Source organism: Echeneis naucrates, chromosome 7 (assembly GCF_900963305.1).
Source record: "Echeneis naucrates chromosome 7, fEcheNa1.1, whole genome shotgun sequence".
Taxonomy (NCBI): Eukaryota; Metazoa; Chordata; class Actinopteri; order Carangiformes; family Echeneidae; genus Echeneis; species Echeneis naucrates.
The window spans coordinates 24226197-24239005 of record NC_042517.1 but is presented as its reverse complement, the minus strand read 5'-3'; the positions used below and the strand labels follow the sequence as shown (position 1 = coordinate 24239005).

The 12809-nt window shown below is 41.1% G+C and overlaps 2 protein-coding genes across 2 annotated transcripts; both read left to right on the top strand.

The window, feature by feature from the left end:
- The first annotated feature begins 208 nt into the window (after positions 1-208).
- Positions 209-7638, top strand: LOC115046066 (troponin C, skeletal muscle). Its single transcript, XM_029506176.1, has 6 exons — positions 209-319; positions 1709-1763; positions 1900-2043; positions 4258-4372; positions 5003-5139; positions 7223-7638. The coding sequence occupies exons 1-6, from the start codon at positions 317-319 to the stop codon at positions 7252-7254; spliced, it is 486 nt and encodes a 161-aa protein (XP_029362036.1). The 5' UTR covers positions 209-316; the 3' UTR covers positions 7255-7638.
- A 1431-nt stretch (positions 7639-9069) lies between these two features.
- On the top strand, positions 9070-11592 carry tnnc2.2 (troponin C2, fast skeletal type, tandem duplicate 2). Its single transcript, XM_029507338.1, has 6 exons — positions 9070-9178; positions 9939-9990; positions 10370-10513; positions 10774-10888; positions 11000-11136; positions 11303-11592. Exons 1-6 carry the CDS (start codon positions 9176-9178, stop codon positions 11332-11334), a joined length of 483 nt encoding a protein of 160 aa, XP_029363198.1. The 5' UTR covers positions 9070-9175; the 3' UTR covers positions 11335-11592.
- Positions 11593-12809: the final 1217 nt, after the last annotated feature.

Below are 12809 nucleotides of genomic sequence, written 5' to 3'. Positions count from 1 at the left end.
TTTTTTTTAAATAAATGTCACTGAGCTTATCTGTTATCTAAATATGGGGGATTGGAGAGTATGCCACACAAGGGGATGTCCATCAGGAGTTTGGAAGAGGGCACAAATTAAAGCTGGATTTGATTGGCTGGTTTCCTCTGAGGAGGGAGGCTCTTGCCCAATCCTGATCATTTTCAGTAAAAGCGTGGCAGGATAAGAGGGTACTTATGGAGAAAGTAAAGTCACAGTGCTACCTAAACTCGTGTAGAGAGGAGACTGTGTTACCCAGACGTCTGTTGTTTCTCCTGGTGTCTGTTGTTCAGCTCAGCCGGCCACCATGGTAAGAAACCAACAGTTGAGAGGGAAGTTAAAAGGGGAAACAACTGGGAGAAGGATATCTAATTGTAATGATTGAGGAGTTCCCTTTTTCCCACTGATGAGGATTAAAAACCAGGTCACTGAAGATGGACACGATTATGTGATCTGCTTCCCTGCAGTCATCCACCAAGTCATCTGCATGAAGGCTGGATTTAAATGCTCTTGGAAATCCTGAAAGTCTGGGGATTTATGTATTAAGGGCTCACACGATGGCTACCTGTGTTTTTCATGGCTACATACTGCGGACAGAAAATTAATTTTCCTCACTGTTTGGAAACTTCTGCAGAACTTCAATAGGAATCCATGTTGTTCGGACTGAAGTGATTTTTCTCCGCTTCTGTGTTCCATTACTTTGTATCTCAGCTCAGTCTGATTAATATCGAGATTGAAGGGCGACGATACTAAAGTTAGAAAGCTCACCGCTGAGTAAAGTGAGAAGACATGCTGACTTTTCTCACAGGTCCTAACTTAGTGCATTCACCTTGAGAAAATTCCTGTCAAATCCTCCCTCAAGTCTCCCCTTAAAATTAGCTTTAAGTCAAACTAACCAGTGCGTTTATTTGGCCCTCCAAGTGTGACATTGATGACAATCTTTCAAAGAAACAGGAGGACAGAACATTATTCATTGCTCTCCATTACACAAAATGAAGGGTCTGTATAACACATAGATAAGAACTGAATAGAAGGAGCTTTTCGTCTTAACTAAACATATGTGCATTGAAACAACAAGAAAAAGGAAGTCAGTGCTGTCGAGAAAGATTTCCATTTGACATATGAACAACTTTACAATTTTAAAGTTGAAATTTTAAGTTTTGAGAGCTCAGGCTGGAACAATACAGATCAAAAACCACTTTATAGTGGTACATAGTATAGACCTTCAGAAATACTCCACTCCTACATTTGTGAATAGTCAGTTTCATATTGAGTGATGTTCCCCTTTAAGAGCCATCACCAACGAGAACGGACAGCTGGAGGGGGATTAAACATGACTTCTTACCTGACCTAGCGCTATTTCCAGTCTTTGGCTGTCACTTGGTCTGTAGTGGTTCTATCTCCAGCTTTAGGTTTCTCCTTTGATTTTCCATGGCTCGCTGAAAAATGCAGCTGAACTACGAGGAGCATATCTGCAATATCAGCTGCAGCAAACTAGTGTTTGAGTTACTTTACTTTGTAAAGAGCTGATGAAGGTGTTGGTGTCGTGCATGACTCGTTTTAGACTCATTAGGTCAGGGACGTGTTGAAGTAGCTGCAGGTGTATACAACTTAAAGGAAACGTAAATTCTCTTTCTCTTTTGTTCAACTCTCCTCTCAACTCTGCCCCTTCTTCCTTTTTTAATTTACCTCTCTAAAGCCCACCGACGCCCAGAGCGATGCTCGCTCCTTCCTGACTGAGGAGATGATTGCAGGTCAGTCACTCCCTGTCAATGGTTTTATGTCATCTCAGTGCCCCAGCGTGTTTGATTACGTATCACCCACACATGAATCGCAATTCAGCACTTTTGTCAGCATTCTCAATTTGAACTGTTTCCTCATCTCATCCAGAGTTCAAAGCTGCCTTCGACATGTTCGACACTGATGGCGGTGGTGACATCAGCACCAAGGAGTTGGGTACCGTGATGAGGATGCTTGGCCAGAACCCGTCAAGGGAGGAGCTGGATGCCATCATTGAGGAGGTGGATGAGGATGGTGAGATCACTGTGTACCTAAATGCAAAGAGTTTCAAGACTTGGTTCAACTCAACATGGACATTGAGTGTTGGACTTCCCTAAAGTCAGGGTGTCTGAAGATTTTCTGTCATCCAGGTCAAGTGGACTTGGTTGTAGATACTTGAAGATGCTTGACAGGTGTCTGCAGTCCTGACTGATGAAAAGAATCAGCTATTCAAGTATTTACAATCAAGGCCAATTAAACTTTTATTAGACTGGGGGTACTTTTTTTCTTTTTAACACAACCACTGGAGCAGGACTCATTACTCATGCACAAATATCAGAGGTCAAATTGGCAAGAAGAATAAAGCTGAAATGAGAAGGAAACGTAAACAGCATACAGACAAAAAAAAAAAAAAAAAAAAAAAACAGGAAATGATAAGAAAACAAAACCTAAAATGCAGGGTGGGACATGATACTCTATATGTGACACTCACACAAATTCTAGGATCCTAAAATTACCCGATTGTTTAAAGCTTTGTCTTTCATTTTTAACACCCCAGGTTTCTAACACAGGTTCATGTTCAGGGTTATTTTTAGACTCAAAACATCTTGACGCAGAGCATAACATATGCTATGCTGCTATTCCCCACACTATGTGGGATTGTTCATGACAATAACAATATATTTATTTATGTAAAAATAAATGTGCTGGACTCCCATCCAGTTGTTTTCCAGAAAGGATTTGTTTTTTAGTTAAATGTTGCAGAAGAAAAGTCACTGTATTGATAAATGATATTTAATAAAAATGGGAACACATGCTGTGGTGCCACTAAAGTCTTAACTCAAGGTGAGACAATCTAATGGTGACAGCCATGTGTAGACAATTGATGATGCTGAAACTGTCCTTTTAATTAAGAGAAGAAACAAATATTGCTAATGCCCAATGTGATGATCCCCACCGGGCTTTCCACAATAAGTATTTCATTCAGTCATTCCTTCACATTGGACAAGGGCAGGGTACATCCTGGACAGGTTGCCATTCCATCACAGGGCTACAGTAAGTAATGGTTTTAGTTTATGGCAATGCTCTCCTTCTGCAGAGGTATAAAGGGACCTGTCTGGAGGTTTAGGGTTTAGGTTTAGGGCTAAAAAGTAGGCTGTATTGGGACTTGGCCTTAGTATCACAAAACATTCACATGATCTTTTGCTGATTGTTACAACCCGGCTCTCAGGGGAAAGGGATTTAGCACAAAGAACCCAGGTGTTAATGGGTATAATGTTGTTTATTGTAACTCAAATTAGAGAAAGTGGTTAACAGGCAAACCAAAGATAAACCAAGGAACGGGGCCGGTGGGTGCTGCTTTAGATCAAAACAGAATATAACCAAAAGAGAACTCTCTAAGAGCTAAACAGTACCATTAGGGCTAGTGCAAACTAAAAGGACAACAAAGGCTGGCTGAAGCTAACTAAACCAAAACTACAACACAAACAGCACCCCTGAAACTAAAGTAGACAATAAGCCCAATGGCTACAAGGCAGACAATCAAAGTAAATCTGGCCTCCACTTCCAAGCTTTCACAGAATATCAAGTTTTCACAATTCAAACACATAAGCTATAACAAGGGCTGCTATCTTAGCTTTTACAAAACAAAGGGGCGAGCTGTCACACACAGTCAGGGGTTTTGAATCAGCTGTTCTTGACTGGGGCGGCTGGGATTGGCCAGTCTCCAAACACATTTGGACAGAATCCAAAAACCTGATATTAATATGACATTGTTAGAAACAGACAAGTCAGAAAGATGTTAATCCCGAATATTAATGTATTGTATTGCAGATACATGAATATTAAATAGTGCAACATATATTGCTACATTTCAGGGCCCTGAGTCCTGTGTCCTGTCTACTCCTGACCTAAACTTGTTCAGGCCATCATTTCCTCATTTGTAAGTTTACAAAGTAATATTTGGATAAATCTGAGACAATTTAAATAAGCGCTGTGACAAAATAAAGTTACTTTGGCCCTCAAAGATTTTTAATTTTTTGATGTAAGTATGGACCCAGTTGGAGTGTCCAAACCTTTGTAAATGTCACAATTAGTTCAATTTAGTTTAATATTTTAGTTTCATGAAATACAACATAACAACATGCTAACAAATTAATCATTCTATTGTTGTAATGTTTGTTTATTTTGTTGTTTGTTTGGCTAATTTTCCCACCCCGTTTCCTCCCATGTTCACCTTCCCCTCATCAGGTAGCGGCACCATCGACTTTGAGGAGTTCTTGGTCATGATGGTGCAACAGCTAAAGGAGGACCAGGCTGGAAAGAGTGAAGAGGAGCTCTCAGAATGCTTCCGGATTTTTGACAAGTATGACACCACATAACGTTAAAGCCAAACATTCTTGGATGTGTTACTGTATTTGATATGTATTGAGACATTAATGACTTGAACTTTATTTTGCACCAAATCCACAGCCAGTACAGACAGCACATTGACTAATTTACTATCTAACTTCTTTCATTAGCATGTAAAACTAAAATAAATAAGTATCAATGAGATGATACTAAGGGTTTGTATACATGAATCATTCTCACCACTGCTGGATCTTCATTACAAATACAGAGAGCGAGCAGGACCTAACCAGTGTCTCTTTAGGAAACCAAAGCGATTTCTATATGTATATTTCTGTATCTGAAATTCTGTATGGCCTGTCTCCTGTCTTTTAACATATTGTCAGCTATTAAATTAAGGCAAAATGACTGCAAATATTTCTTTGTAATAATTTCTATTATTTATTAATTATTACTTAATTATTAATTTATAATATTTAAGGATAACTAATTATTAACAGAATGAACCATAATTTCAAATCAATGTCTCAAAATAAAACACATTGGAGTTACTGAAACTGACTTGACCTTTAAAGAAAATCAGCACTCCACAGTACAGTTTGTCTACTGTAGTTGCATCATTTTTCACTGGGAATTTGTTTCACAGGAATGGAGACGGATTTGTTGACCGTGAGGAATTTGGAGAAATCCTTCATCTCACTGGGGAGCCAGTCACAGAGGAGGATATCGATGAAATGTTTGGGGAATCAGACACAAACAAAGATGGAAAGATTGACTTTGATGGTAAGATTGGTATACTGAGTTAGAAAAAATGATGGGACTATGTTTTCAACAGTCTCTTACATTGATTGAGGCAGAATTTAAAAGTAGTTTCTTGGGACTGTTCTATGTGAGAAACAGTGTCAGTAGTGCACTTATAAATTACATTTATCAGTAAGATTTATTCTGAAGGCCAAATGATGTCAGAAGAAACCATATTTGGAGGAGAAGTTGGGGAGGCGAAAGGGCTGGAGCTGATCTGTGCTCTATCCTAATTGGGTGGTACAGTCTGTTGATCACAAAGTAACCACGCCCTTTCCTCAATATGAACCGTAATTTAAAAAACGAACATCATGTAGTATTAAAGAATATTTCAAACTAGAGACTGAGAGCATGAAACTTCTTAACGGAGCTTTATGTTGAACTTAGCTCAACAGGAAGGTGGAAGCAGCTAGCCAAGGTAATTCTATCCGGATAGGCATGACCTCCTGGGTTGACCTCTTCGTGTCTCCCTGGACATGAAAACAGAAATTCAACCACTTGGGTAGACAGCCAGTGTTTTTATGCTCCAGGATGTTTCAGTTGTGTAACTGTTTCTAAGTTGTTTTGCTAATTAAGAAATGCATGTCTCCGTTAAAACCCTGCAATGTTCCTTTACCAGTACGTTCAGGTTCATTGTGCTGGAGGTGGGTGAACCTCCATACCAGCCTCAGACCTCTGACAGAAATACAAAAATTGAACCGTTATAAGTGAAATCTAATACTACCTTCTTGATGGGAGGCCAGTCCTAGTTTGGTTCCATATGCTATCTATTGTGTAATAACTGATTCATAATTGATTTTTATTCAAAACTTGCAACTCAGTCCAAAACTTTGGCTCTGAACTGCTCAGAATGGTCTTTCTTTTCAGAAAAGGTGTATAGTGACATCATGTGACAGATCATGTGACAGTAGGATTGCACTCCAGTGGACCTTAATCATTCATTCATTCGTCTTATCCTTTTCTGGGTGACCTGGGGTGCTGGAGCCAATCCCAGCTCACTCTGGGCAAAGGTCACCAGTCCATCACAGGGCCAACGCACAGAGACAGACAGAGGCAAACACAACCACTCACACTCACACCATCACACCATTTAGAGTCACCAGTTAACCTAAAGATGATGTCCTGGGTAACACGCAGCCTTCTTCTTTTGAGGGAGCAGCTAACCACTATGGCACCATGCTGCCGCAGACCTTAATGAACTTAATCAAATTACTGGCCTACATATGTCTTCTCATTTCAAAAACACAAAAGGTCCAAAAGCCAAATTAAGCCAGGTTTCAAAACAGCAGTTCACAAAGCAACGGGTATTGTCGACTCTTGATTCCAATCAAAATTAATTCATTCTATCCATCCATTATTTTTCTGCAGTATAATTCAATAGAAGAAAACGTTGAAATGGGGTGAATACTTTTATTAGGCACAACACAATGTAATTCTTAGAAAGTAAGTCAACATATTTCCCAGGATTCTGAACTTTTGCTTCACTAAAGTCCCTGGTAATAAAACAATTTTTGATTGATTAACCAAGATTATGTAACATTCCTCTAACAATAATTAGGCTCAGATTGGAGGATTACACATCAAATCCAAACCAGATAGTGATTTTAGTGTTTGTACTGTCTCGTCTTCTTGTGTTGCCAACGTGAAGAAGGTTTGGTTTATTAACTTCAAAACCAGCACCAGATTATATCATGTTCATATATGGTATATAAGAGAGAGCTGACACAGAAATATTAGCATTTTATTATGTATTATATATAAACTTTGAAAAGACTTGAAATCTGACAATGAAAAGCATAGAAATGTACGTATGTTGTTTTTTTGTTTTTTGATTTTTTTTTTTCGAGTGACATTAGATTTGGACCTTTGCTGGAACAAAATTTTAGTAACTGGACCTCTTTGAATTTATATTTCTTTGATCACACATTACTTTCGCATGTGACCTGGATCCAGTAGCCCCATGTACAGGCTTTGTCTGTGCTTGAAGCTGATTGATTTAATGATTGCTCTGACAGCTGGGTGGTGGGTTGGGTCTTTGACTGTTACATTTTCTTTCTCTCGCCAGAGTTTCTGAAAATGATGGAGAATGTCCAATAATGAGACCAGCTCTACATTCCTTGGTGACCCTTTCTCAGAGAGAAGCCCACTGTCTGATGGAAATCTGCCCGGAAAAAACTCAAATTGCTGTAGAAACCCACACAAGTCATCACCCCTACCCCCATCCCCTTCTCATATGAAACCCTGAAGCTTGCTGAGGATATCTATAAATATCCGCTCAAACCTTTTAAGACGAAGACACTTTCTCCTGGCCTCCTCCTTGCGTGGAACGCCTCTCAGCTGTCCATTTGGCAGCTGTTTTTTCAGAAATGCAACACCACCTAGCCTCGGCCCCCACCCTTCTACTCCTCCTCCTCGAGCTCAAAGCTGAATATCTCCTCCACCCTGTCCTGTGCTTTCTAAATAAATTCACTCTCTCTTTCCGCTTACTGTTCATCTTTTTTAAGTTATTCTACCATGCATGCTTCACATGACTTATCTTTCCTTACTCTTGTCTGTTTCATGAAATTTTCTGTAGCCTTCCTGGGACTTCTACACAACCACTGCTTGCCTTTCCTTACGATTCTCGGAGACACACAACCACCACAAACTCATGAACTTTCTACATCAACAGCAACGCTATCCCTTTATACACACATGCACACACGTTGAAGTACAACTAGTCTGATCTCTGTGATGCAGTCCAAACTTCAATCTAGCTTCAATGCATTTGCATAAATCTCGCCTGACACCGACTCAGCCTCACTCCCTGCCACATTCAACAATAAAAAACTGTCATTTCTGTGGTAAATTTCTGCTATCTGGTTTAAATTGTTGTCTTCCAGTCTGTCAGAGTTCTCAAATGCTGGTCTTCACACAGCAGTCTCCGGGTACAGAAATCAGTACTCCAGCTAGGACTAAAGGCTTCAGCAGTCACAAAGCAGATGAGTTAATTCTCCCTTTGGAGACCACAGGTCTCCCTCCGAGTTTATAGCCTGCAAGCCCCCCACCACCTCTTAAGATCAACATCTCCTCCTCTTCCATCACAGCTGCTTCTCAGCACCCTATCACCCCCATCCTACCTCTCACCTTGGGCCCTCCCCTCCAGGAACTACCAACCATATAAGGAGTGTTGGGTCTTGTTGATCAGCTGATGTACATTGGAGTGTGAGAGTGCTGGCCTCGAGTCCCTGTTCCTTCTGTGCAGGCCTAAAATCTGCCTGCTATTCAGGGCACAGCTAAAGGGGTGGAGGCTCCATGGTTCTGGTCCTGGGTTTAGGGTTGGAGGGGGTTGAGATTGGGGGTCCACCCTGTGCATTTTTCCCTTGGTTTTGAGTTGCACTCCCAGATTGAATCTCCATCATCACAAAATCCCAATTCAGTCCTCCTCATCCACTGTCCACATCCACTTATATTTGCCAGGTCTAAATGGAAATCAACAGTGTCACTGCATCAATCTGAAAAATACTGTGGATTAGATTAACCTGCTGCATTAGTTTATTTTACAAAATAGCTGAGAAATGTTTCAGCAAACTGTCTTAAAATCAGCGTTCAGTGGTCTCAGTTTTCGCTAATCATATGACCGAAAAAGTGAAACATCTTCTGCGTAACTGCAACATCCCCTGAGGATCTCTGGCTTTAGTTACTTTGCATCTGAGGCCTTTACTGCAGATTTTTCTACCTTGACCCAGAATCTGACAGTGCTAAAAAACTCCTGCTTTACTTCTTTTACATTCTTAACCCTGCAACTTCAAGAAACCAGTGTGATTGGCTTGCTGTGGCCCCAGAACCCTAAAAGTTCAGGATACTAAATCTGGAGGCCTGTGAGATGCAAGGGGCGGGACCTGGCTGTCCCGTTTAAAGTGTGTCTGAACCGTCACTTGACGTCTAGTCTCTCTGTCGGGGTGCACACGGATTGACCACTCCTTTGGGCTTTTCTTTTATCCTTGGATATTTGGGGGGGAAAAGCTAATCAGCAAACATGGTAAGACCAATGGTGCAAATGATCTGCAGCAGCTAAGGCCAAGCTGCCAAAGTTGATAAACCCATAGCAATTAAGGTCGATGTAATAGTGATTGACTGATTGATCAGGGCTTTTGATTGTGTAAAAACCAATGTGGGTGGTTGAAGAGCATGTTCTTCTGCTGTTAGCAAGGTTTAGATGTTCACATATTGACTTCTCTAATTGGCTGCATTTTTTTTTTCTCTAGATGCATCACAATCTTTAGAGAAGTTCCTACTTGTAAATACGCTTCAACCGTTTAGCCTTAAAAATGCTTCTAATCCATGGAGAAAGCTAAGAATGGGTGCTTAGGATCAGGGAGGGTGTCGGTTGTGGATTCTGCTTGGGCGACAAATTCCCAGGGATTGGATGTCTGCAGGCCATATACAGCCAACCTAATGTGTTGAGCCTGAAATAGCCCAGGAAGCATGTCGCGCAGCAGAAGTTAATCTACATACCCTATTTACAAATGCTTATTATCACAAACTTTAATCACAATACTGTTTCTAACATGTATACATAGTGGGTGTTTTTTTTTTTTTTTCATTTTGTTTGTTTCTTTTGTTTTACGGTTTTCATTTAAAGATTCACACATTTCTAAAATGAATCATAGGAGATCTCTATGTCCTGGAAATGGACAGCCTTTTTATATGCTAAATGTTTTTCACCGCAACAATGAGTGAGGTCTAATTTGACGTGTACTGGCTGATGAAGTGACACAGTGGACCCTGTTTTCTTTCAGACTGACGCGCAACAAGAGGCCCGCTCCTACCTGAGCGAGGAAATGCTGGCTGGTGAGTATAAGTTCAGACCGCCACAACACGTTACTTTTGCCCCAGTAAGGAGACAAATTACTCTGACCTCAACCATCTTGGTCCAGTCAGCCTACTTCTAAATATAAAACACACACTTTTACGTGTTGTTGTTGTTGTTGTTATTGTTGTTGTTATTGTTATTATTATTATTATTATTATTATTATTATTATTATTATTATTATTATTATTATTATTATTATCATCATTATCATTAAGTGTCAGTGGACAGTATGAGATCCTGTGCATCAAATAAGCCACATACAAAGTCACGGTGCTTGGGGATGATTTACTTCAATTATCAATTATCCAGGCAGAAACGACCTTTCTGAAATTGAACCATCTCCTATTTTCCTCCAGAGTTCAAAGCCGCATTCGACATGTTCGACACCGACGGTGGCGGTGACATCAGCACCAAGGAGTTGGGTACCGTGATGAGGATGCTGGGCCAGAACCCGACAAGAGAGGAGTTGGATGAGATCATTGAGGAGGTCGACGAGGACGGTGAGCGAGGGATCGGATTGTTTATCTGATAGTGGTGTCGTTACGCCTGTGCGCACTGTGCACGCATGGCGTGTTTACGCACCGGTAACAGTACCTTGCACTTGGAAACCAGAGTTTCCTCAGCTTGGTTCCGTCCGAAATGACGAAGATCAGTAAAATGTCATTCTATTGTGGTTCATGCGTAAAAGTGGCGCGCTGTCATCTCCAACATGGAAACGCTTCAACTTGAATCAGTCATGTGGCCTTTTGCTGACCCTCAGGCAGCGGTACCATCGACTTCGAGGAGTTCTTGGTCATGATGGTGAGGCTGCTCAAGGAGGACCAGGCCGGCAAGAGCGAGGAAGAGTTGGCAGAGTGCTTCCGTGTGTTCGACAAGTACGTTCACGTACTGTTGCTGCGTAGTTCACTCTTGTCTTCTGCTGATTATCTACGGACCCGCCTCTGTTGCTCTCTGATGTCGTGCATGGGTCTGTGTGTTAAATCCAGGAACGCGGACGGCTACATCGACAGAGAGGAGTTCGCCCTCATCATCCGCAGCACCGGCGAGGCCATCACAGAGGATGAGATCGATGAGCTGATGAAGGATGGAGACAAGAACGCTGACGGCATGCTGGACTTTGACGGTATGTGCATGATGATGATGATGATGATAGTGAGGCATAAGTGTGATGAGGTTTTAATAACTTCAACTGGTCAATTCAGTCGTCTTTTATTATGGTGGTGCAACTTTAGCATGTGTGATGATGAAGAGCAGTAATAACACTGTCCTGTAACTCTTATTTTTCCCAGAATTCCTCAAGATGATGGAGAATGTGCAGTAAAACCAGAAAGACTCATGGACATTCCTCCTCCCCGCTCTGAAGACATCTGACTCCCCCCTCACACACTCCTCCCCCTGCTCCCTCCTCTCCTCCTGGTTCACTGGGTCTCTTCTACATCCTCATAGACATCCTGAACAGAAAGCTAGGGCGTCTGACAGGGGTCGCTGGCTGGGCTGCATACCCCACCCACACACACGGCTTGTCTTTGAAGGCACACCTGCTACAGATGATGGGCCGACACTTTACCACCTTGGTGAGAAATCCCCTGCACACACCTTCGGCAGTCCATGCTTGGCGTTAATATGCCATCAGCGACCCTCTCACCCCCTCTGCTGGTAATGCTCTGATCTAGAGCTTGTCTAGCTAGATGGGCACCCTGTTACCTGCTGCTTAGACCAATTCATCCAAACACTTCATTGTACAAAGAAGTAATTTGCTTGAACAGAATAAATCAACTAACACATGCTCACTTGTAGTTGGTCTGTCATATTTATGGTCTGTGTAAAAAGTTTGTTTTTGAGGAATATCAATAAAATCTGTTTGTTTCTTCTTTTTGTCAATTTCGTTCTAACCACAGCGAGTTTGACCTTAAACTTTCAAACTATCTTAAAATAAATTTTTGAATGGCCTGTAGGGACAAAATGACATTACAACTGGGGAATGCGGTGCAAACCTCAGAGTCCAGAGGGTCCACACCACAAGGCTCTGACAAGAAAGGCACTGTGTGGGTAATATTCATTTTATACAAGAGCCCAATGAAATGACAGCACTGAACCCAGTGTATTGGACCTTCTTAGATTTGAAGAAATGCATTTTTCGTATCAAAAACTCCTGGCACCGCAAATGATAGTGGCAACGTCAATTTCGGACAAAGATCTTTAAAATTCTCAACACAAGTCAATTTTTCTTCACAAATAACTTAAAGTTCCCATATTTCTGACTTGTCCCTTTTATGTGATGCTATGACATCCCAACAAAGATACGTCTTTTATGAACCAAAAACCAGTTTAGTTTTACATTTTCTCTCTTGGACTTCTCTCCGGAGCGCTAGTAACAAAAGTTCAGTTAAGTGAGAGGATCTGACCCGCAGATCCATGTGAGTTGGACCTGGGAGTACTTTCATCTACACCTGATTCATAAACAGGACTTATAAAATATAGGAAGTTTTTCCTGCTCATTGGAGGATCTGTTGGGTCTCTTTAAATCATATTATAAAGAGTTTGGTCCTGACCTGCTCTATATGTAAAATGTCTTGATGTAACTTTGTCATGATTTGGCGCTATACAAATAAATCTGATTTGATTTGATAAACAGTTTTAAAGGCCACATGTGATTCTATGGGGACCCTAAAATGTAATTTGTGCTGTGAATCTCATTTCTATTCTTGACTCAATTACTACTTATCTTTTTTATAGGGCACAGAATTTTAAAAATTAAATATCCTCTGCAGCCTCCCCACAGACATTTAGTTTACA